This window comes from Berghia stephanieae, chromosome 7, assembly GCF_034508935.2.
Source record: "Berghia stephanieae isolate SIO BIC M18660-M18661 chromosome 7, UCSD_Bste_1.3, whole genome shotgun sequence".
Lineage (NCBI taxonomy): Eukaryota > Metazoa > Mollusca > Gastropoda > Nudibranchia > Aeolidiidae > Berghia > Berghia stephanieae.
The window spans coordinates 27,639,363-27,666,956 of record NC_088366.1 but is presented as its reverse complement, the minus strand read 5'-3'; the positions used below and the strand labels follow the sequence as shown (position 1 = coordinate 27,666,956).

The 27,594-nt window shown below is 36.1% G+C and overlaps 1 protein-coding gene across 1 annotated transcript in view; it reads right to left on the bottom strand.

The window, feature by feature from the left end:
- LOC144976979 (adenylate cyclase type 2-like) overlaps window positions 1–27,594 on the bottom strand; it is a 116,114-nt gene that overhangs the window by 43,508 nt on the left and 45,012 nt on the right. Inside the window, exons 4-10 of the mRNA XM_078921636.1 lie at window positions 22,001–22,236; window positions 21,197–21,323; window positions 12,368–12,517; window positions 9,620–9,750; window positions 7,165–7,276; window positions 6,223–6,350; window positions 596–754 (exon numbers count right to left, since the gene is read on the bottom strand). Of these exons, the coding sequence (XP_078777762.1) occupies window positions 596–754; window positions 6,223–6,350; window positions 7,165–7,276; window positions 9,620–9,750; window positions 12,368–12,517; window positions 21,197–21,323; window positions 22,001–22,236 (1,043 nt within the window). The remainder of the gene's footprint in view (window positions 1–595; window positions 755–6,222; window positions 6,351–7,164; window positions 7,277–9,619; window positions 9,751–12,367; window positions 12,518–21,196; window positions 21,324–22,000; window positions 22,237–27,594) is intronic.

The following is a 27,594-nucleotide window of genomic DNA, read 5'->3' as shown; positions in this document are numbered from 1 at the left end:
AAATAAATGACACCTTTGAAACTGCATACCTTGTTTATTTATGAATGGATTTTCAAAATTCAAAAACATTTTTACTCAGTGGAGATAGGGCTTTGATATTAGACAAAAATTTTCCTCAAAAAGAGAAAAAAACATTTTTCATAGTCATTGCTAAATTTAGAACACGAAACCCACATTTTCTACGGGTATTTCTTTTTTTACGAAACCAGTACCAGGTTTACTCCCCAATGGTGTGCACTTCCCTAAGTCCCAGGTTCACTCTCCACTGCTGTCTACTTCCCATAAATTTGTCGGGTTTCGGCGGGTTTTCGGCGGGTTTTGACGGGTAACGTAAAAAAGAAACACCGCATTTTCTACTTCTATTAGCTCCTTTTTGCTCATATCTCAGATTATGTCAGCCAGACCCAGATCACCCTCTTTGATATTCCTTTCCCTTTCATGCAGTCTAAGTCCATTTTCATATTATGTTAATTATTATTAGTTTGTTGTTGATTAAACATGAAAAAGAAAATATATAAATGGAAATATCACCTAAAATAGTCACTTTTAAACGAATCCATTCTTTCTTAAATAACAGAGAAGAACGAAATATTACCCAGGGACCCCTCCAGCTTCCATGTGGTTAGCTATGGTGACGTCATCAGACCAAACGTCATACTGCCACTTCCGTCTTCCAAGAACACCACACAACACGGAACCTGTATGGACGCCAATGCGCATGTCAACATCCACTCCCGTTGCCTCACGTACCTCTCTGTGAATTGATGATAAACTTTTAACAATAGTACAAATAATAACCTACTTTAAAACAACTTCAATTCTAAACTGCTGCACACTGTTAAAACATTGTTTCTGGATGTGACAGAAAACTTTATTTTCATATATCGAACTATAGATAGTATGCGCTTGGCTAAGAAGCTCATAACATTGCCATCCGGAAGTATAACGGACCAACACACAAAACTGTGTGTATCCATGGACGTTTATAGTCGGGTTAATACAGTTCAGTGAGCATTATTCATAAACGCGGATGGCAAAAAAAAACAATAACAAAGACCTGAGTGGCGTCATCTTCGAACTATCTATAAAATACTTTTTATATTGATAGTTCCCTACATTCAATAAGTCTTTACAATCAAAGTTCTTTGAAGTCTCATGCTTAAGCCTTTCTGATAAGTAGTTGGGGCTGGGGATGGGTGTGGGGTAAAGGGGGGGGGGGGGGGGATCTTAAGTGACTGAATTATAGTGCAGCTTGGTGGCTCAGCGATAATGTGTCTCGTCTTGGCATAAAAGTCAAGCAATGTTGAGGGTGGTAGGTAGCCGGATAGGTGAAAGAGATCGTGGAAAATTTGGTCTCGACGTCCTGTCCTTGGGTAAGGCACTAGAAACACATTACTCCATTCGACTCAGATATGAATGAGTACCTGGCAATTGACAGTGAGTTAGAGTGTTTGTAAAAATGGACGCCTAACAGGCGACTGATAGTGTATGAAATGGAAATAGGGTTCCACATGACCTACTGTAGTAATAGATGAAACACCGTGAAGCGCATTTAGCATGGTAACTTCCTGGAAATATTACATATTATAATTTTTCACATTTATCTGTTCATTTTTTTTAAAAATATATTTAAAAAATGTGCAGTAAAAGTTCTCCTGTCAAAATGAGAAAATAGAGAATGGACAATGATAAATATAATCAGTAGCCTACCATTGCATACCAATCTGCCCATTTCTATATATAGTAATGCGTAATGATATTAGGTTACCAAAAATAAAGATCTGGCGTCAAACTGTCAAGCGGTTAATCCAAATCAAATAAGACGGACGCCGAGTAGATATCAATTATGTTTTAATGTCTTTCAACCAGATATAACTAAATCAGAATCGTCTGATGGATCTAATAAAAGATTTCTTGTATTCTTGTCATTTGCAATTCGGACATTGCTCCCATCATGCACTCCAAAGGACGTCATGAATTCCGAAACTCAAGAATGCAGGAATCCTATAGAAGAACGACGACATTGACGTCACTCTGCTCTTTCTTATTGTTTTTAAACAGCCATTTTTCTGATAAGTTCTTACTTAATTATATCAATCGAACTATATATGTATAAGGTTATACAATTTTGTAAGTTGGTACGTTATAACTGGCTCGCGGATCTTGTGTGTCTTTTAGCTAAAATCAGTAGCTCACATCACTTTTAACTACATGTTTGTTCGTAAAATAGGAGAAAAGAGTTCACCCACTAATTGGAAATAATCTAAAAATCGTTCTAAATATCGAAGTAATTTCTGTGTTCTAACAATGGCATATTTGACGGACAATCAGGTCTTAGGGGTAATTTCTGTGTTGTAACAATGGCATATTTGACGGACAATCAGGTCTTATGGCTAATTTCTGTGTTGTAACAATGGCATCTTTGACGGACAATCAGGTCTTAAGGCTAATTTCTGTGTTGTAACAATGGCATATTTGACGGCAATCAGGTCTTAGGGTTAATTTCTGTGTTGTAACAATGGCATCTTTGACGGGCAATCAGGTCTTAGGGCTAATTTCTGTGTTGTAACAATGGCATATTTGACGGACAATCAGGTCTTAGGGGTAATTTCTGTGTTGTAACAATGGCATATTTGACGGGCAATCAGGTCTTAGGGTAATTTCTGTGTTGTAACAATGGCATATTTGACGGACAATCAGGTCTTAGGGGTAATTTCTGTGTTGTAACAATGGCATATTTGACGGGCAATCAGGTCTTAGGGGTAATTTCTGTGTTGTAACAATGGCATATTTGACGGACAATCAGGTCTTAGGGGTAATTTCTGTGTTGTAACAATGGCATATTTGACGGACAATCAGGTCTTAGGGGTAATTTCTGTGTTGTAACAATGACATATTTGACGGGCAATCAGGTCTTAGGGGTAATTTCTGTGTTGTAACAATGGCATATTTGACGGCAATCAGGTCTTAGGGGTAATTTCTGTGTTGTAACAATGGCATATTTGACGGCAATCAGGTCTTAGGGGTAATTTCTGTGTTGTAACAATGGCATATTTGACGGACAATCAGGTCTTAGGGTAATTTCTGTGTTGTAACAATGGCATATTTGACGGACAATCAGGTCTTAGGGTAATTTCTGTGTTGTAACAATGGCATATTTGACGGGTAATCAGGTCTTAGGGGTAATTTCTGTGTTGTAACAATGGCATATCTGACGGGCAATCAGGTCATAGGGCTAATTTCTGTGTTGTAACAATGGCATATTTGACGGACAATCAGGTCTTAGGGGTAATTTCTGTGTTGTAACAATGGCATATTGACGGGCAATCAGGTCTTAGGGGTAATTTCTGTGTTGTAACAATGGCATATTTGACGGCAATCAGGTCTTAGGGGTAATTTCTGTGTTGTAACAATGGCATATTTGACGGCAATCAGGTCTTAGGGGTAATTTCTGTGTTGTAACAATGGCATATTTGACGGCAATCAGGTCTTAGGGGTAATTTCTGTGTTGTAACAATGGCATATTGACGGCAATCAGGTCTTAGGGGTAATTTCTGTGTTGTAACAATGGCATATTTGACGGACAATCAGGTCTTAGGGGTAATTTCTGTGTTGTAACAATGGCATATTTGACGGCAATCAGGTCTTAGGGTAATTTCTGTGTTGTAACAATGGCATATTTGACGGCAATCAGGTCTTAGGGGTAATTCTGTGTGTAACAATGGCATATTTGACGGCAATCAGGTCTTAGGGGTAATTTCTGTGTTGTAACAATGGCATATTTGACGGGCAATCAGGTCTTAGGGGTAATTTCTGTGTTGTAACAATGGCATATTTGACGGACAATCAGGTCTTAGGGGTAATTTCTGTGTTGTAACAATGGCATATTTGACGGGCAATCAGGTCTTAGGGGTAATTTCTGTGTTGTAACAATGGCATATTTGACGGGCAATCAGGTCTTAGGGGTAATTTCTGTGTTGTAACAATGGCATATTTGACGGCAATCAGGTCTTAGGGGTAATTTCTGTGTTGTAACAATGGCATATTTGTAACAATGGGAATTGACGGGCAATCAGGTCTTAGGTAATTTCTGTGTTGTACAAAGGCATATTTGACGGACAATCAGTCTTAGGGTAATTTCTTGTTGTAACAATGGCATAATTGACGGCAATCAGGTCTTAGGGTAATTTTGTATTGTAACAATGGCATTTGACGGCAATCAGGTCATAGGCAATTTCTGTGTTAACAATGGCATATTTGACGGACAATCAGTCTTAAGGTAATTTTCTGTTTGTAACAATGGCATATTTGACGGCAATCAGTCTTGGGGTAATTTCTGGTTGTAACAATGGCTATTTGACGGACAATCATGCTTAGGGGTAATTCTGTGTTGTAAACAATGGCATATTTGACGGCAATCAGGTCTTAGGGGTAATTTTCTGGTAACAATGGCAAATTTGACGACAATCAGGCTTAGGGTAATTCTGTGTTGTATCAATGCATATTGACGGGCAATCAGGTCCTTAGGGGTAATTTCTGTGTTGTAACAATGGCAATTTGACGCAATCAGTCTTAGGGTTTTCTGTTTTAACAATGGCAATTGACGGCAATCAGGTCTTAGGGGTAATTTCTGTATTGTAACAATGGCATATCTGACGGCAATCAGTCTTAGGGTAATTTCTGTGTTGTAACAATGCATATTTGACGGACAATCAGGTCTTAGGGTAATTTCTGTGTTGTAACAATGGCATATTTGACGGGCAATCAGTCTTAGGGTAATTTCTGTGTTGTAACAATGGCATATTGACGGCAATCAGGTCTTAGGGGTAATTTCTGTGTTGTAACAATGGCATATTGACGGGCAATCAGGTCTTAGGGTAATTTCTGTGTTGTAACAATGGCATATTTGACGGACAATCAGGTCTTAGGGTAATTTCTGTGTTGTAACAATGGCATATTTGACGGGCAATCAGGTCTTAGGGGTAATTTCTGTGTTGTAACAATGGCATATTTGACGGCAATCAGTCTTAGGGTAATTTCTGTGTTGTAACAATGCATATTTGACGGGAATCAGGTCTTAGGGTAATTTCTGTTGTAACAATGGCATATCTGACGGGCAATCAGGTCATAGGGCTAATTTCTGTGTTGTAACAATGGCATATTTGACGGACAATCAGGTCTTAGGGTAATTTCTGTGTTGTAACAATGGCATATTTGACGGACAATCAGGTCTTAGGGTAATTCTGTGTTGTAACAATGGCATATTTGACGGCAATCAGGTCTTAGGGTAATTTCTGTGTTGTAACAATGCATATTGACGGCAATCAGGTCTTAGGGTAATTTCTGTGTTGTAACAATGGCATATTTGACGACAATCAGTCTTAGGGGTAATTTCTGTGTTGTAACAATGGCATATTTGACGGCAATCAGGTCTTAGGGTAATTTCTGTGTTGTAACAATGGCATATTTGACGGCAATCAGGTCTTAGGTAATTTCTGTGTTGTAACAATGCATATTGACGGCAATCAGTCTTAGGTAATTTCTGTGTTGTAACAATGGCAATTGACGGACAATCAGTCTTAGGTAATTTCTGTGTTGTAACAATGGCATATTTGACGGGCAATCAGGTCTTAGGGTAATTTTGGTGTAACATGCATATTGACGGACAATCGTCTAGGGCTAATTTGTGTTGAACAATGGTTGACGGACAATCAGGTCTTAGGGTAATTTCTGTGTTGTAACAATGGCATATTTGACGGCAATCAGGTCTTAATTGTGGTACATATTGACGCCAGTCTAGGAAGGCTAGATTACTGGGTAATTTTTACAATGATATTATTGAAATTTTATGTATTTCGCATTGTTAGACAATGTATTCGACAAAGCAACACACAAGGACACTTATCCACATCAGTTTTCACTCACTCACTCACACACACACAAACCACACACTATCACAATTCATTATCTCAGTTATCACTGACAATGGATCCCTGATGGTAGAAAAAAATATACAACTCTGGTGGCTTTTAATACTTACTCAAAGACTTGACTCACAAGAGAACGACCCAAGATACGATGTTGGCAAAACTAAAAAGGCTCATAAAAATGACACCAATAAAGAAGTATCAATCCAAGAAAATGATTAAAAGACAGATATCAAGAAGAAACTTTATACTGGTGAAATACTCTAAATTTCACACAAAGCCATTGCCCGCTCACCTGATGGCATCCAACATCCTGAGTCCCATTCTGACACAGTTCAAGGCATGTTTACTGTCCTCGTTAGGCAACCCAGACACACAATAGTAACAATCTCCTAGGATTTTGATTCGCATACAGTTGCTTTTCTGTTCACAATTTTTAAAAAAATACAAAAGGACAATCTATTAATCTATGTGAATTTCTCCATTGCGCATTATCCACTAAACTATGCTCAAAGCGTTTAGCAAGAGCACCCAAACCAACAGCAACATTTAACACGATAGACTTGACACGACACATGTAAGGCGCTATAATATTTTTAATATGACAAAAACAATGTTGTTAACGGCCAGGTACTCATTGTACATCTGAGTTCGGTGAAAGAATTTGAGGAAATGGCCTATTCCAAGAACTCAAAATTTGTGCCGCTTACAGTTATACTTGAATCACGGCCCACAAGAAAGAAGCAGTAAATAATCAAACATACCATGTTGACCATTATTTCCCAATACCAAATGATTAATCTAATATCTGAAATTTGGAAATAGAAGAGTTGTCCGCTCTTTAATTTACATAGAACAATTTTTCCCCGAAAAAGCAGACTACTGTTTATAACAGTAGCTTTCAGCTTATCCCGCAGTTTGCAGGTTTTCCATAATGAATGCCACATCTACATGCATCTCGGTTCAGCGCATCATCTTCCTCCAGACTCAGTTCTTTCATATCACCCTTTACCTTATACCACCATCTAGTCTTTGGGCGTGCCTTTTTCCTCTTTCCCGCTATTTGTAAGTCCAATACTTTCCTTCCCACGTACTCCCTCTCTCGTTTCTCTACATGTCCGAATCATTTCAATCTATCTTCTCTCATCTTTATTAATCTACGATTATTTTTTTTTTTTACAAAATATAAGGAAAATATAAACTTCATCTCCAAACATTATTCTGGGAAAATTCTTACCTTAGCCAGTTGATCAAACCGTCCAAAAAGCTCATTCAGCATTTTCACCAGTTCACCGGCTGTACAATCAGAGGCTAAGGGTGTGAAGTTGACAATGTCTGCGTAAAGGATGCTAAACAAAGGAAAGATAAAAAACAAAAACAACCTGCACAAATAGTTCATATATCTACATATATTGGTGATTTTAAGCTAATCTAAAATTGGTAAAAAATAAAATTATGCCTTTTCCGCCACAACATCATAAGATATCGTCGCCTAGGCATTCCACCAAGGAATATAGATAACTCATCAAACAAGATGTCTGATGTCAACAGGAATCACCAATGTTGTCCAAGTGAGCAAATCGGGGGTTAATAATCTGGCTCAAGGGAAAAAAAACGAAAGTGCCGGAAGCGGGGCTCGAACCCGAGTCCGTCCGATCACAGTGCAATGCCTTAACCACTCGGTCACTCCCCCCCCCCCAAATTGGTAAAATTATTGAAAGTAATAGTTTGGTTAACCACCCAGCTCAGCACACTTGCCCAGGTTTGAGTGAGTTTTTGTGTGTACTAAAAACCTGACAATAAAATATACACGTCCGAGCATCACATATCACAGTGCTACACGGTCAACCAAACCTTAATATTGTTCTAAAGTTTTCAGATTTGTGACCAACCTCGTAAATATTGTATATGAATGGGTAAATAATAATAATAATAATAATAATAATAATAATAATAATAATAATAATAATAATAATAATAATAATAATAATAATAATGATGATGATGATGATGATGATGATGATGATGATGATGATATAATAATAATATATAATAATAATAATAATAATAATAATAATAATAATAATAATAATAGAAGCGCTTCAATTCAATTCACGAGAACATAATAATATGTGGACCTTACAGAATAACGGTTTAAAAAGTCCCCTGCAGCCAGCGTTTTCTTTGGTAAATGTAACCGCAATCTGTCTCATGAATGGTTGATTCACACAGTCATCTACATAGTCAGCGTGGCTCAGCGGTACGGTCTTTGCTTCGTATTAGAAAGGTACCGAGTTCGAATACCCGCTGCGTTGTGTGGCATATAGCAAATCACCTCGCCCTAGATCAGTTTGTGGCGCTGCACTGTGACTAACGCCTGGGTTATTCCATTCATCCCTTGGAATAGACCCTAAATAAAAATTTCCCATGTGGGATGAATAAAGGGAATTTTATTTTATTTTATATATTTTAATTTTACTCTATTAAAACTCATGTAGCACGAAACGATCTCAACCGTTGGAAAACTTCAAAAGTTCGACATTATGTCCAAAATAATGAAAAGCTAGTTTAAAGTGGAATTAGGAAAAATAAATTTGTGTCAGTCAAGAATTATAACCTCAATGATGTGTGCGGTTATGTGGTCAAGTGGTATGACACTCGCTTTCGGATTAGAACGTCCTGGGTTCGAGCCTCGCTCGGCGCATAGTTGAGTCCTTGGAAAAGATTCTTTACTCACATTCTCTCACCGTACTCGGGTCTAAAATGAATACCCGGCCGTTAACAGCGTTATCTTTGTCCGATAATAATTGTAATATCGCCTAATAGGCTTCATGTCTCGTTCTATATGTTAAGTATTGCTGTTGGCTAGGGACCCTTTGTAAAGCGCTTCGAGCACGTTTAGAGGATATTGCACTATATTACAGGCTTTTCTTTTCATTTAGTTCAAAGTTTATAAATTAAGCTTAAATCTCTCATTCCCAGCCATTTTCAGGATTTACCTCGAAACTTATCACCCACCAAACACAAAAACATATTTTTTTTTCATTCAAACAAGAAAGCAATAACTTCAAGCTAGACAGAATTTTGTTTAGGTAAACAAGATCTATAAAGCATTGACAAGATTTTAAAACTAAAACAAACAAATCTTTCAATTTTGTGATCAAAAGAAATCAGGATGAAAAATAAAATTTGCTGAGAGTAAAGATTGTAACGATTTTTCCTATGCCTAGTAAGAAGCGGGTTTAAAGTGGATTTTATGCATCGGTTTTACCCTGATATAATATCATTTTGAGACGTTTGTTAACAATATAATAATATAAAACAAAACAACAACAACAACAAACAAAACAAAAAAAAAACCCGACCCCCCCCCCAAAAAAAAAAAAAAAAAAAAAAACAAAACAAACAAAACAAACAAAACAAACAAAAAAAAAAAAAAACACACACACACACACACACACACACACACACCCACAAAACACAACCCCAAAACGACAAAAAAAAACAATAAAAAAAACAAAACAAAAATAAAAAACGAAACAAACAAACAAACAAAATAACAAGCATAATAAGCATTTAAAAATAAACAAAAAAAAAATGAACAAAAACAAACAAACAAAAAAAAAAAAAAAAAAAAAAAAAAAACAAAAAACCCGATCATTACTTAATCATGAAACAGCGTTGATTCTCACCTGACATTGTCATAGCGTTGCACATACAGATCGTGGAACAGACTGGGTTTAGGGTCCCGCATGTTGTCTTGTAAGTTTTTCTTCATTTTTGCCACCAGGTTTCTTGGAATACAACTGACAAGGAGCTCATCCTGCAATTACCAAAGAAATAAACAAGAGATAGAGAGAGAGAGATAAACAAACAAGTAAATGTATAATAAAAAAATAAATAAATAAAAATAAATAAATAAATAAATAATAAATAAATAAAATAATAAAAACGAGTCAATAAGGAAACGACTAAATGAATGAATATTGTTAATAGATAAATGAATTAATGAATTGATAATTAAATAAATAGAAGATAAATCAATAAATGAATAGACAAATATATTAATTGAAAAAAATATATTAAAGAAATAAATAGATAGAATAAATAAATCAAATAAGATAAATGAATAAAATAATCTAAAAATAAAATGAAATAAAAAAATAAATCAATCAATAAATAAAGTTATCAAATCGAATTAGAGTATGGTGAGAAAATGTGAGCAAAGACTTTTTTTTGTCTAAAATTCCGACATTCCGCCACAGACAAGGGACAAAGGAGTTGAAGGTGTGTGTCAAAGAACTAGACCACAATGCAAGCAATGGTAACTTGACAACTTTTCAACTTTTATTTTCGCTTGAAAAGGAGCACCAACCATAGGACAGTTCATTGTTACTGACTTTCTGGTAAAAACAGCACGCGCGCCTACACTTATTGAACAAAATGAACAAAAAGTAAATGAAATAAGATAATATCCCCTTTAATCATCCATGAGGGGACATTTTTCTTTAGGGTTTATTCCAAAGGAAACTGGAATAACCCAGTGCTGATAATAACTTGTTTATGGTCATAGAGCGCGGCGGGGAATCAAACTTGGTAAACCCTGAGTACGAAGCAATGAGCATGCATACCGCTATGCCACGCTGCAGTCTATTATAATGTATAAGAAGTTTGGAGTGTTGCTGGAACAATGGTTAGCGGACACGGTGTGTAACTCAACAGATAATCAATACATTTTCTGATATCGGTTTATGATTGATTTCAAATCACACTTTAGTCATTGTATTTATCTGTGTGAAGTCGAGATGCTAACAAGTCGGAACAAGACATCATTAATATGAGACGCAACTCTGTCATTCTCTGCCAAAACATATTATTATTCATTTTGGCCAGAATTTTTTAAATTTCTAACATAACCGGATTGAAATTATATTCAACTTGTCAGCAAGTATCAAACCTCTGACTTGTTAAAAAAGTTTTAGGTTTATGAATTTTGGACAGGTTGATAATGATTTTAAGCGATGTACTTTTGACATGTTGATAATGATTTTAAGAGATGTACTTTTGACATGTTGATAATGATTTTAAGCGATGTACTTTTGACATGTTGATAATGATTTTAAGCGATGTACTTTTGACATGTTGATAATGATTTTAAGCGATGTACTTTGGACATGTTGATAATGATTTTAAGCGATGTACTTTTGACATGTTGATAATGATTTTAAGCGATGTACTTTGGACATGTTGATAATGATTTTAAGCGATGTACTTTTTGACATGGATAATGATTTTAAGCGATGTACTTTGGACATGTTGATAATGATTTTAAGCGATGTACTTTTGACATGTTGATAGTGATTTTAAGCGATGTACTTTTGTCATGTTGATAATGATTTTAAGCGATGTATTTTTGAAGTAAAAACGTTCCTGGCCAAAATAAGAAAGTTATTATTTTTTGTTTGTTTTATTTTTGGCAGAGTATGGACAATGATACTTGCAAATAAAAATTGATTGTCACGCTTTGATGACTCATATTTACAATGTCTTTAGTGTCGTGGTGGCTTATCGGTCGGGTGGCTCATCGTGCCATATAGACACGTGATATTCAGAAAGGTCGGTGACTGGATGTGTGAAAATGATCGCCATTGTATTGAGTGTAGTTTGATAAATAAACAATGAGCAACAAGACTGATAAACATTCTTTGATAAACATGATCGCAATTGTATTGATTGTAGTTAAATAAATACACATGAGCAACAAGATTGGTAACCATTATAAACAAGCAGACACAAAATAAGCATATCAAGGTCGCATCATAATTTCTGGGAAGTTGATGAGACGTAAATATTATGGGTTGTCCGTTTTTTTTAAAATCACCCACTTTGAAATTTAATATTTGACAATAATATGAAATTACCGAGATCACAAATTATGGTTAATGCTGAATTGACTATAGCCCTGTCTATATTAACTTGTAGAATTGAAAAGAAAAATCACTCAAGGATGGTCGTCTCCCTCCCTAAAAAAATTAGCAATTTGCAAAAAGGAAAAAAAAATAAAGAACAGAAAAAGACAAGAACAACATAAAAGAAACAAAGCATAAACACAAAACAAAAAGAAAGACTAAGAAATATAGTGAGAAGATGAATCAACCCCAAAACAAAAAAGCGAATGAAAAACCAAAAACACCCCAAATAAAACGCCAACAAAAAACAAATAAAAAATAAAACAACCCCAAAACAAACATACACATAAAGGACAAAAAATAAAAACAAAAGAAAACCCCAGGCAAAAAATAAAGAATTAAAAAAACAAACAAAAAAGACAGAAAAAAAAACAATAAGGAACAAACGAAAAACAACACCCAAAAACAAACGAACCTCAAGCAATCAGACACTGACACTGATGCATAATAAAAACCAAGAAGCTATCTTACCTGTTGTTGTTTCTCCTTTTCCAGTTTGATGACCGAATCCACAGAATTCCTCGCGTCCAGAAAAACACGTCTTTGAGCGATGTCTGACAGGAATTTGTGGGAAATCCCGATCAAATTGGCACTGCCCAGCACCAGTACGTTACAAATCAGCTGAAATGAGAATTTTTTAAAATGTCCGTCAGAGCGGGGGGCCGGAATTTATTCCTGTTTTTATAGCGTTAAACTGATGTTATTAACAAGTGGCGCTACCCTTAAGGCAGGACGTTTCTATTTTGCAAAATACTTGGCGCCAGATCTAACAGACCCAGCTAGCAAATCATTGCTAGGTGGGGAGGGGGTCAGAAAATATTTTTGACGTAACCAAAGAGAATAGACAACGTCCTCTTTGCGCGAGGCTCCCTGGATTTGAAATGAGTAAAGCGATAATTAAAATATGTTCTATCTCTTGAATCTGGTATTATCTTGGAATGAACTGGATGAAGAAAATTAAGAATGGATCATAATGGGATAATTTAAGTTTATGGAATTAAAAGAATAGGAGTCAACACACTACTCATTGAATGTATTTATTTTAATCAAGTTGTATATCATAGCAACCTTAAAATTGTGCGGCTACGTGGTCTTGTAAAATGACACTCATCCTCGGATCAGAAGGTCGAGGGTCTGAGCGGCGCATAGTTGAGTCCATGGAAAAGGCTCTTTACTTTCATTCTCTAACGGCGTAATCGGTGTAGACATTTTTTGTAATAGCACTTAACCGGCCTCATGTCTCGTTCTACTTGTAAAGCGCTCTCATGACGTTCAGTTAAGTTAAAGCGCTCTCAGCACGTTCATTGGATTTTGTGCTATATTTAGATGCTCAAGCTCAAGTGAAAATTAAATCTCAACCCGACATTAAACCGATTTGATAGGATTGACCATAAGAGGAAGAAAACAACACATGAAGAGAGTTACAATTTTTTTTTTATTTGAAACAAAATCGGGCTCTTACGCAAATTCTTACTTATAAATTTTTTTGTTCTTCCATCCACCCAGGGCAAAATCAATAAAGACAAGCAAAAAAAAAAAACAACCCAACAAAAACAAACAAAAAAACAAACAAACAAGCAAACAGACCTTAGCTTCATATCGCGCATTATTCACTACATTGTTCAACGCGCTTTGCAAAGGGACAACGCAAATAGGCTTCAACAGTCAGGACGTCACTTCCCTCGTAATGATGCATGGTAACTTAGTAACTGGCTCTAAACTATCAGGACAATGGCGGACGCCCTAATGAAATACTTCTCCGACGAGCATAAAAGCGTATCCAGTGGGAAAAAAAACCCATTATAAATCTGATCATGTTTTGACTTTTACACATTCTGATCACAAGACATATAAAAAGTTCTAGTCAGCATGAAGAATAAAAAGTACCGATTTTCTTTGTATAGAACCACGATGGCCGCCGTTGCTGAGCGACGTGACATCAGACTATTGAATCCAATTGCAACACTTAACACTTTGGATGTGGCATCGTATCTGCAAGACTTTATTACATTCTTTCGACAGAGGCAATGTTGTTACAGCCCAGTTACTCATTGTAAACCTGAGTGCGGTGACAATGTAAGTAGTTTTTTTCTATGGACTCAAATTTGCGCTTGCGATTGGAATTCTCTATGGTTATAATAGCATCAGTAGTTTTGTATTTTAAATTACGGAAAAGATTTAAAAAAGCGGTTTCGGCGGATCAAACCTCTGAAGTCTCGATTTTCACGATCAGCGGATGCACTTTGTTTTATTTAATTTTGGGCGGATAAGACCTATAATGACTTCAGAGGTCTGATCCGCCCAAAATTAAATAAAACATGGTGCGCAAAGTACGTATGTAGACGTCAAAGTTTTGATACGCTGATCGTGAAACTCGGGACTTCAGAGGTTTGATCCGCCGACCATCGACAACACTTTTGTCTACAACCAAATTTTGTGACCCACTGTCTCCAAACGGTATTATGTCGGGATGGGCTAGGTACTGGAAACTGAATTTATCGCGACAAATATGAAACTTAGAGTTAACTTATATTCGTTGTGGTAAAGAATAAATACCGTTTCTTACATTGCTCCAAAAAACAAAACACAAAAAACAAAACAACAACAAATAATAAATAACAACTCAACAACCCCCCCCCCCCCTCAAAGTTCATTCTTCTTATCATTTTCATTCAAAGTTGTCATTTTTGGGGTCCCATTCATCCCGACATAAAACCATTTTAAGATGGTGGGCCACAAATGAGTGTGTTCTATCTATTGATCGAATAAAGACCACGAATATGCTTATTTGTCTACGATGCAGAAAACATGACTGGATTGGGGATTAAATCCGTACAAGTTCTGTGGATTTACGATTGTAAGGTACTACAGTGGAGAGGACAGAGGAGTGGCACTTTGCGGTCTTCGTTTTTGTTCCCATAGCACGGTTGTTTGCTGGTGGCGTTGATGCACGGCTTTGTAATCACAACGAGACATACATTTAGTACGTGGTTTGTAGTCTTCGTTAACTCATAAGCCTGATCATAGCCTCTGTACACTCATAGCCTGATCGTAACTTAGCCTTCGTAAACTCATAGCCTGACCGCAACCTAGCCTTTGCAAACTCAAAGCCTGACTGTAGCCTCTGATGTCCTGCGGGAGACGATTACAGCTGGCTGGCTTAAAAAAATAGAAAGGGGATGTGGGGAAACCACTCTCAAGCGCATTATGGACGGTGCTCCTGTTCAAGCCGAAATAAGTCCCGGCATCCCTTATACCTGGCTTCCCTGACTTCGGACAGGGTTGCGCGTACGTGATGGAAGTCAGTTTGGACGAATTCAATCCCTCGAGGGGGCCGGGACGTAGACTCCTCAACATTGGGAGAGGTTTTGCCAGGCTTTTTTCTTGTACCAGCAAGAGGAGGCACTGTGTGACTGGCGAATCGACTTCGGTCGAGAATCTGCCTTACTTGCCTCACCTGTCCCACATGCACGCGTTGAGGCGGATACACAGAGCATCTTGTGGAGCAGCGTTGCGTTTTGACGAAGCTTGCGGGCGTGTTCGCAACCGAACACGAATACGGCGAGGAATGTGTGGCCTGGATAAATCATTATAACATAGTAATGTAACGCCATTAGAAGCTGCTGCCTTCGAAAACTCAGCTCATAGTTTGACTGCAGTCTTTGTAAATCCACAGCTTAATACTAACAAAATTTAACGCCAAAATACAAGGGTGCCACCACCTAAAGAAAGGGAATTGCGAGTTGCATTCAATAGTTCAACCAATGGGATCACTTTTACACTTGCAAAAATCGAACGAAAACTCACTAGACGATACACTAGCCTAAAATTACGTCACAATACAAGTCTTAATATCAGGCAATAAGTTAACGAAGCTGCAGTTGGAGCATGCGATTAACTCCCACGAGATAATTTACATAATACATTATATTCATCGCTGTCTTGAATACTTATGAATATAACGGCCAACCACTCGCATCAATTCACACTGTCCTAAATAGAGACCTAAAAAGCCTCCAAAAGTAACAAAGAACTACAATCAAAGGAAGATCTTCTGACCTTAGCATACATAGCAAAAGAACATGAACTGTGAGAAGTAATTGACACACGTAATAAGAGAGAACGTCGAAGTGTTCATATCAGTTGATTATGAATCGAAAGGCCCTATTGCATTCGTCTGTATAGTAGACAATATTGTATAATCTTGAGCTCCCAACAGTATTTGCGCTTACTGAGCTATATATCCCGCCATTTCTATGTTAAAATATACTGTTTCATCATAAGGATATTTAAAAAAAAACATATTAAATGCTAATTTTTTTTTCTTTGTTTTAGGGGTTTTTACGGCGATAGCAACACTTTTAATTTCCAATTTAAAAAGAAGGAAATAATCAATCAGAGAAAGAAAAAATCCCCCAAAATCACTCTTCCTTCTAATCCCGCCTCCCCGACCCCCCTTACAAATTATAAATTGGAAATATCAATAAATTATATTTTACCATGACATATCCCTCTGACGTTGCTCAGATGGTAGAGCAATACCTACACAAGAAAAGTAATCAGTATCATTCCCGGGCAATCTGACTCTCATGCCCACCCAGCAGTAACGGACTGGGTTGCTGGGTCTCATAGATTTGACGGAAAGAACTTAGCGACAGACTAGCTTCCTAACCAAAGGGTAACCAGCAAGAGTTACTGTCCGTTTATTTCTAAGAAACCGGGATGAACTTCGACTCCATGGTATTCTGGCGCTGATTGACTACTTTTTCAAAATCTATTATCATCCCTTTTGTTGAAAAAAAATAACTCAAACTTAATTAAGCCGTCTGGAATTGAGTTGGAATGCTACTATATAATTTAAGACTCCAAAATGAAAATTGGTCGACAAGCAACTGATTAAGGAAGAAATAATTGGCAAAGTGTGTTGAGTCTGAATTGAGTCAAACCAACTGAAACGATAACATGGGAAGCTGGGCGAAACTTAAAAATAAAAAACAACAAACAACAAACATTTCCGTGCTGCTTCGTGTTTTAGTTATACGTCACTCTTACCTGTTGATCCTGTGTTCGAGTCCAGGTGTGGGCGATGCATGCAAAGTTGAGCCTTGGAAAAGCCTCTTTACATAAATGTCCTCACTTTATTGAGGTGTAAAATCAGTACCTGCTCTGTAAAAGCACAATCTCTGTCGTAGATACCCTCCTCCCCCCCCCCCCCATACATAAAGGTATATGTAATGGCGTCTTATAAGCGTCAAATCTCGTTCAAATTGTTCAATGTTGCCATTGATTTGGAACCCTTTCAAAAGCGCTCTGGGCACAGATAGCTGAGACCGAGATTGAGCAAAACCACTCTACCTCTTATCCTAATGCTGCTTTATGCTACCTTTTGTGGTTACAATATCCTTCAAGTTTGTACTTTTAATAATAATAATAATAATAATAATAATAATAATAATAATAATAATAATAATAATAAATAATAATAATAATAATAATAATAATATATAATAATAATATAATATAATAATAATAATAATAATAATATGATGATGAGATGATGATGAATAATAATAATAATAATAATAATAATAATAATAATAATAATAATAATAATAACATAATAATAATAATAATAATAATAATAATAATAATAATAATAATAATAATAATAATAATAATAATAATAATACGAGATACACGAGTGTAATTTGCGTTTTGAGAGCAGAAGGATCCATCCACTAAGGCCAGCGTTTGCTAGCTTTACCATTCACCTAGTGACTGATCGCTTTACTCATCGATTGATTTTTTTTTGTATTAACCTAAGACCAGTCACAATGCCGACTCGTTTATCAGTGCTATCACCACAGCATTAATAATAGCTCTAATACTGATATTTTGATGACTTGCAAGAATTCGTTACAGAAAGATAACTATGCTTATCATAAGCGGATGATTACGGTGATATTAAGATTGGTGATAATAATATGGAATGCTAGTGGCTCATTTTCTCGCAAGCTACTCGGTAAAGTCTGGATTTAATATAAGGAATTCCCAAGGTTTACTATTTTAGGTAATCTAAAGATTTTCATGTGAATTTCTCTTGATTAGACCCTTTGGATTATATAAGACTTGGTTGTACTTTTATGTCAATCTGAGTTGTGATGCAGGAGTGTCAAATTGAATTTTTAGACTGCCAAATACGTCGCAAGAAAATGCCAAATAATATCTTAAAGTACCAGACGTTTCAAGGTATCACTGTTCTTTTAAAACTAAATAACATCGTAAATAACTTTGATTTTTTGGTCCTGCTGCCACAGGTAATTGTCTTGATTTTAAAAAATTCCACCACCTGAACACTGTGTATATGTATATTTTGCAAAATTGATTTTAATATTGTATACAATATGATATATCGAGTGATTTTTTTTTAAATGACGAAAAATGCCAAAGTGCCAAACTATTTTTTTTGTGCCAGACGGCTTAAAATATAGCCAAGTTTTTCAGAAGTTGGAATTAAAACGCCTAGTTGGCAACCCTGATATGATGCGATCACTGGCACACGCTGTGATAATGCCTTTTTTTCATTTTCGCCATAAGCCTTTTCCTTCATATATCAATCAATTAAACCGATCCTTAAGTCGTCGAACATGCCACATTCTGAGTTTTCAAAAAGTTTTCACTCATTAACATAAGAAGTAAAAGTCTTCCAGCTAAATTAAAAATGTAAATAGGCGATATTTCCAGTTTACGATAGATCAGATTTAGAGTAAGAAAGGATTAGTTGTAAATTAGGAATTTTTCCACATCAGGTCAATACCACATTTTCTCAAGGTTTATGTCAGGTCAACCAGTTTAAGACGGAATACGGACATGTCCATGAAAAGTATGATTGTACTTTTACTTCCAATCAACAAGGGTCTATGTTGTTTACATGTGATGCCCCGATTTTGAAAACTGTTACCCAATTATCTGCCATAGCCTGGAAAAAGGACACACTCGTATTTTAAAAAAAGATTGGCTAGAAAATTCGCCCTTCAAATATCAATCGATTAAAATGACCCTCATCTGGGCAAAAACTCTCAAACCTGGGACTTCGGAAGTCCTAGGTTTGAGAGTTGTTGCCAAGATGAGGGTCATGTTATCGATCGATATTTGAAGGACGAGTTTTCTGGCCAAATGTTTAAATACTTGATTCATCTCAAAGTACTTTCCGCCATATCTAACAGACCCAGCTACCCAGTCACAGATGGTGGACACGGGGGGGGGGGGGGGGGGGGGGGACCAGTGAAAAATAAATCTCGACTGCACCCAGGATCGATCTTGGTCCCTCTGCGTGTAAGGCGAGTGCTCTACCAACTGAGCTATGGGGACCCCATAGAATTTAATGAAATCTGCGCATTTGTTTATGATACATAACTAAGCAGGAAGAAAAAATACAAATAAAAAAAACCATCTCGTATTGTTCTTTCTGCTTTATTAACACATTTGTTACACAAGTGCCTGTCCCTAACTTACCACTTTGCTATTTTTTGCAAATCTATATCAAGCCATGTATCACGGCTAAGAGGAGTACGATAAAGATCTGAAAATGTACATATATGAAACAGTGCCTGACAAAGCAGAAAGAAATATACAAGAACAAAAAAGAATCATAATAAAACCCAACAAAACAAACTCAGCCAGCTCCTCGATTTGGGATCGAACCTCAGATTTCCTGATTACCGGTCAGACGTACATTCTTTACACCATAAACGTCAACAGATTACAATCGGGCCAGTGACATTGATAAAAGTAAAAAAGTAATTAACATAATAAAGAAAAGTCGTCATTCAATTTCACGATATTGAATAGGCTTCAACAGTCATGACGTCACTTCCCTCGTAATGACGCATGATAACTTAGTAACTGGCTCTAAACTATCGGAACAATGGCGGACGACTTTATGAAATATTTCTCCGACGAGCATAAAAGTGTATCCAGAGGAGAAAACATTATAAATATGATCATGTTTTGACTTTTATACATCCCGATCACATGACATATGAAGAATAAAAAAGTACCGATTTTCTTTGTTTAGAACCACGCTGCTCACCGTTGCTGGGCGACGTGATATCAGACTATTGAATCCAATTATCAGAAAATAACTTATCACACAATATTCACCATCCTCTAAGTGAAAAAGAAATCTTATTTTTGACCCAAATTGGGTTATAATACAGGACCTAGAAAATATCCTAGCACGAAAGGCGTCTCTTCGTGATTCAAAATATTCAGATATCAAATTTTCCTCAGTCCATCTCTTTCATTTCGATTTGAAATTATATTAACATATCATAACACTGAAAAGACTATATTATTATTTAAGTCAGGCTTTTTGATCAGTCAAATAATAGATAAGATTTATACAAAGTCAAGTCAGAAGAGTTATATGATACTAGATCGTTAATTAGAGCATTTTGAATAAACAGTCAACACAACTGTTTCATAATTATTTAAGGTCGAATATGTGCAGCTATATGGTTTTATAGTATGCCACTCGCCTTCGGATCGGATAGGTTCTGGGAGTGAGTCCGGCTCTGACCGGCGCATAGTTGAGTCCTCGGAAAAGGTTCCTTACTCACATTCTCTCGCCGTAGTCAGTTGTAAAATTGTAATATCGCCTAACAGGCGTCATATCTCGTCCTACAAGTAAAAGCGTTGCTGTTGGCTAGGGACCCCCTGTAAAGCGCTTTTTGTATGTTTAGTGGATATTGCTCTACAAAAAAGCTCAAGTTTAAAATTTTTTAATATGGTATAACTTTTCATAAGTCAAAATAGTTAAGTAAGCGCATGTGGAGAACGAGCTTTAACAACAATGTTCCGGGATGAAATTGATAATGAAAATTACCTCCAAAATAGGAATCTAAAATTTAAAATAATATAGATATATAGAGATGCGTTTATATTAAACAAATAATAAACTTTCTTAAACAGAAAATATAGTTCTGTCTCTGATATATTTTAAAATCAAAGTACCATTTTGTCATTTTCTTCAAGCGATAGCTCAGTTTGTAAATCACTCGCTTCAAACTCATATGGACCAAGATCGATCCCATGTGAAGTCGAGATTTTTTTGGACCTCCTTGTCCACTCAGCTGTGATTGGGTAGCTGGTTTTGTTAGATCTGGCGGAAATTACTTTGCTATATAGACTGGCGTCCTATCAAAAGGGTAGCAAGCAATTGAAATTGTCCGCTAAAGATATAACTCCAGGATAAACTCCAGCTTCCTGGGACTAATTTTTCAAAAGCGCCTCCCTTACCTGCCAAGCAAGTTCCTCATCATCCCGACACAGAGCCCCAGCGGTAATGACGTGGATAGCAATTGAACTGGCACCAGAAAGCATGGCCCATTTCCGTGATAGAGGAAGTGTCATGTATGCCATCAAACTGAATACAAAATATATGATAATATAAAAATATCAAGAGAAAATTGAGATAAGTTTGAAAGATTTTTCTCTCAAAGATACACTATTTATGACGATTAAAAAAAATATTTGACCCACCGCCCACGGTATTATGGTTTTTGAATGCTAAGAAAATGAATTTAGAGGAGATACACAATTTTAAACTCTACCCTTATTTAAGTGCAATGGGTACCGTTTCTTATAATGACAAAAACTAAAATGTCATCTGTCTAGTAAGTTATTCTAATTTTAAAATAGTTATTCGTGACCCGTCGGCTCATCATCATCATCATCATCATCATCATCATCATCATCATCATCATCATCATCATCATCATCATCATCATCATCATCATCACTACATAATGATAGTATTACCATTTATCATTTTATTCTCATTACTACTACCTCTACTACTACTACTACTACTACTACTACTACTACTACTACTACTACTACTACTACTACTACTACTACTACTACTACTACTACTACTACTACTACTACTACACCACCATACACTGCTACTACCACCCCTACTACTACTACTACTACTACTACTACTACTACTACTACTACTACTACTACTACTACTACTACTACTACTACTAACTATCATCATCCCAATCATTGTTAATATGTCAAAATATCCGTACTTACATAATGTAATATAACAAGGCTACATCCGATGTCGGAGATCTGGACGCACTGAACCCCAAGTAGACGTTTAGTAACACCACAGACGCAGTAATCACTGTCAGGGACATAGCCCGTGAATAGTAGATGAAAGACTTTCTGGGACCGATGACGACGACGACGATGAAGGCAACGATGAAAAAGATAATACTAATGACAAGGGTGATCAATTGACAAATGGATTCATAGCTGTCGTCTACCTGCAAGATGATATAAATCATAAAAGTTATTGAAAAATGAAAAAAAGAAAAGAAAAGAAAACCAAATATTTTCAAAAATACTTAAAACAAAGACAAACGAAGTAAATCTCCTGTATGACATATAGCACATATATCTTACCAATCGATTTTAGTGACAATGATTACCTATCTAAAGCCAGTTATGAATATTGAATATATGCTTGTAGTACAAAAACAACGCCTGTATCGTATACGACAAATAGTTTTGGCCCATGTAGTCTGCAGGGGGAATAGCTAAAAATGAAATATTATGAAACGCATTGAGTTTGATGAATCCTAGGACATGAGATATATATATATTGTCAATTTATATGATTTTTCTATTTATTTATTTATTTATTTATTTATTTATTTGTGTATTCACTTATTTATTTATATATATATTTATTTATTATTTATATATTTATCTAATTTTTTCTATTTTTATGTCTTGGAACATTGTTGTTTTAAGATGAAAATATTTGAAATCTGTATTTGGTCTTTTCCCGACAGTTGCGAAAATAAGATGTAGAGTGTTAGCATATCCCCCCCTCCTCTCTATCTCTCTCTCTCTCTCTCTCTCTCTCTGAGTGTGTGTGTGTTTTGTGTGTGTATGCGTGTGTGTTTGATTATCTATCAAAGTTGCTCTCTTGTTTTAAAATGATTATCAGCTATGAATGCCCCTTTTTTTTTCGAGGATCGTTGTCAACATTGTGTTTATGATCTCTGCAATTGGCAAACAGCCACAGACCCAGTCATTGCCAGAGAACCCGTCAAAGATGCCATCATATTGGCTGTCATATTCAGTAACCGCCACCGGGTTGAATGAGTTCTTAATATGGGACCCATCTTCTCAATACGGATTTATGTCGAGCTGGGCCAAATTTCAAACAGGGACTTTTTAAAAACCTAGATGACACACAAATGTGAGATTTCTGTTGGTTTTTTTTGCCCTTTTCCGAATCCATATTCATTGCCTTAAATAATTAAGCTTGTACACGACTTGACCTGAGTTTTATATTTTCCACTATAAATTCTATGTTTATCAGCTAAATCATCCCGCCATAATACTGTTTTATTTAAGCGTTGGACCACATATTTTGTCACACCAAAACACAACAATCATGTATAGCAATCTCCGCCATAGAATATTGGCATGCTCTTTCCGAACGCCTGTTCAATCCGCAGACCTGTGTATTGTAATAATATATTGGAGTTGTATGGGTATGTATAACTGTAGTTGTTCGGCTGTGTTTATTTATGTTAGAGTTATTTATAGAGGTACGCGTTTTGTTTCGTGCATGTTTTACATGTCGTGAGTGCGAATGTTGACAGTGCGAACGTACACGCACTTTTTGTTCCTTAGGAACATCGTATGAAGATTGTTTTGTGTTAGGTTAGTTACTGAAAGAACTCCGTCCTCGATGGTCGTATTATATATTTGCTTTAAATTTACCATAATATGATTGACAATAAATAAATTGAATTAACGAAGTCTGAGCTGAGTCGTTACAAGACCGATTCAATTAAATCCATCTTTTTCATTTTTTTCTTTTTATATTTTTAAATCCATTGATTGTGTCCAGAGACTTTAAACCACATATATGCCACTTAGAAATATGGGGGATTCCTGGTGACATCAGACCTTTGTTTATTGATTATCTATATTCATTCATAAGTAGGAGGTCACAACATAAATAATATAAGATACGCAGACGATACGGTACTCATTGCAACATCAGAAATCCAACTTCAAAAGATTGTTGACAAAGTGTAGCAATGACTATCCCGCACAAATCTTTGGGCCTCTTTTTCGCTCACGAAGTGCCCGAATTCGCGTCAAAATATGGGACGAAGCCGTTTCGTATATGCTATATAAAAAATTTAATTACGACGTTGTTTATCGATGAATATGACTGAAAGTTGGCACACAGTTAGAAAAAAGGTCATTTTAGATTATGTCAAGCGACAAAACTCGTGCAATCACCAGAAGACCGTTAAAAATAGATTTTTATTCTTTGGAGTAAAATATTTCTAAACCGGGCGTGAAGGTTTTGTCGCTGACAAGGCAATACATGAACATTTCTTCTTTTTGGTTGTAAAATTTCATATGAATATGACGAGTACTTTTCCCGTATTTTACAAAACACCATCCTAATTTGCTCTTCAAGTTTCAATCTTTTAATCCACTTATTACGCAAGATACAACCAAAGGTCGAAAAAAAATGCCGAAAAAGCGTCCCATATTTTCGCGTTTTTTTTTCCTCTTTGCGGGTCATCCAAATAAATGACACCTTTGAAACTGCATAACTTGTTGATTTATGAATGGATTTTCAAAATTCAAAAACATTTTTACTCAGTGGAGATAGGGCTTTGGTTTTAGACAAAAAAAATTCCTCAAAAAGAGAAAAAAACATTTTTCATAGTCATTGCTACAAAGTGGTAGTAGATAGTGAAGCCAAGGGAATGGAAGTGAATATCACCAAAACGGAATGCATGGTAATACAGAAAACCCCCGAAAACAACAACACCTGCAATATAACGATTCACGGCGAGCAACTTACCAACGTAGAAAGTTTTAAATACCTGGGTTCAATAGTGACAACAGATGGAAGATGTAACCGAGACATACGAGCAAGAATAACTCAAGCCAAACAGGCCTTTATGGACCTTGGAAACATTTTGAAAAAACAAACAGATGTCGTTCGGGATTAGATTCCGAGTCTTGAAGTTCTACGTGTGGCCAATCTTGTTATACGTATGCGAAAGCTGGACTATAAATGCAGAATCACAAAAGAACATTGAAGCTTTTGAAATGTGGTGTTTGAGAAGGATGCAGAGAATATCGTATACTGCACACAAAACGAACGAAGAAGTGCTAAAACAAACATACCAACAAAGGAAACTAATGCCCTTAATAGCGGATCGACAACTATCCTTTTTCGGACACATAGTAAGGAAATATAAGAATGAATACCTGGCAAGTTGTGGAAAAATACCTGGTATACGCGCCCGGGGGAGACAAAGAAAAACACTCATAGACCAACTGAAGGGCTTCACCAACCTAACAATCCAAGAGCTGTTTGAAAAAGCAAGAGACAGGGAGGAATGGAGAGAGATAATTCATGCAGTATCTGAAGCCTGGACCAGGCATGGAACCTAGAAGAAGAAGAAGAATATTCATTCATAGAATCCTTTGGTGACGGCATCTCTGACAATGTCACACAGAGGAGTGTAACTTTTCAATGCCGCAATTGTCTCTTTTTAATGACGGGTAATATCATTTTATTCATATTTGTTTTATTGCAAGTTCACAGCTTTGTACAATTTTTGACTACGATGTCCAAGGTCACTTGCAATGCTCAATTACTTGATCCTGATTCACGTATCTAATTACAATTCCAATAAATAGATGGCACACACACACAACACACACACACACCACATATATATATATATATATATATATTATATATATATATATATATATATATATATATGAATAAGAGAATGCTGATCATGCTTTATTATGGGTAAGATATTATGATGACAAAGACAATAACAATATAAAGAAAATAAATGGATATTGATATTGAAATCATTATGAGGATGAGGATTCCGCGTTATGGATTCCCATGGACGGATCATTAGGATAAAATTGTAAACCACTACGATTAGACACAGTCATTTTAATGAGGTAGGGAAGCAAAGATGTCGATGGCATGATGAACAATCAGTTTGAAGTTAATTTCATTTGTAAGGAAGAAGAAGAAGAAGAAGAAGAAGAAGAAGAAGAAGAAGAAGAAGAAGAAGAAGAAGAAGAAGAAGAAGAAGAAGAAGAAGAAGAAGAAGAAGAAGAAGAAGAAGAAGAAGAAGAAGAAGGAGGAGGAGGAGGAGGAGGAGGAGGAGGAGAGGAGGAGGAGGAGGAGGAGGAGGAGGAGGGGAAGAAGAAGAAGAAGAAGAAGAGAAGAAGAAGAAGAAGAAGAAAGAAGAAGAAGAAGAAGAAGAAGAAGAAGAAGAAGAAGAGAAGAAGAAGAAGAAGAAGAAGAAGAAGAAGAAGAAGAAGAAGAAGGAGAAGAAAAAGAAGAAGAAGAGAAGAAGAAGAGGAAGAAGAAGAAGAAGAAGAAGAAGAAGAAGAAGAAGAAGAAGAAGAAGAAGAAGAAGAAGAAGAAGAAGAAGAAGAAGAAGAAGAAGAAGAAGAAGAAGAAGAAGAAGAAGAAGGAGAAGAAGAAGAAGTAGGAGAGGAGGAAGCAGAAGAAGAAGATTATTTATAGAGTGCTTTACACCGACGTCTCCATGCGATTTACACACACACACACACACACACACACACACACACATACATATCCATACACACATACATACACACAAACACACACGCACTGATTTGTATTAATAACTTAATTAATGCCGCTTACACAATCATCCGGATAGGTATTTATAAAACAGGGACATGGTTATATGTTTTATTGAGGACATAGAATATTAGACGTCTAGGATTTTTTTCACGGTTTTCGATTTATAAAATAATTTTTTTTTATAAATCGCACCACATAACACCACGGGCTTGCGAGTGCAGAGCAGTGATTGAATACATTTATTCCAGACGTCAAAGTTATAATATTATTCGTAGATATTTCTTACCCAATAGTTGTAAACTGCTTCATCTATAATAGTGATAATTTTTGAAAATATTTGGTCCATCATCAAAACAGGTCAGAAAGCCCCGCCCACTTGGTATTCTCCATTTATTGTCGCATTAACCGATACTGAGCAATCGCGAAGAGATTGATGTCTATAGAGCAGTAAAATTAGGTGCCCCAAACGTAAACAAAGGTCTAGAAGCACATGGCAAACCACATGTTCCTGTCTTGACAGCTCACGTTCCAATGTAAATTATAGAAAAAAATAACCTTTAAAATTTGGCTGTTAGGTGGCAAAAGAAACACATATTCCTAAATACTCGATCATGCATCAAATAATGTCTAGATATGGATATTTTATGGAACAAAAGGTAAAATTTATCAAAAGTTACAGTCTATCTATTTTTAGACCAGAGCAAATTATTGCGCTGGTGTAAACAAGACGAGAATTATTCGGAGCCTGGTTTTCAGAATAATTTAACCTTATATTATTATTTCTGCAACTGTTAGATTTTATGTAAACATATTTTCAATACTGAAAGTGTATTGCCTACAACTCAAACTACAAAATTGGGAGACCTATATTGTGCGTAAATTATTCCGGTCCCTAACGAAAATCACTAGCAACTTGTTATTGTTTACGTTTGGGGCACCTAATTTTACTGCTCTTAAACAAATTCATTACCAGTCGATATCG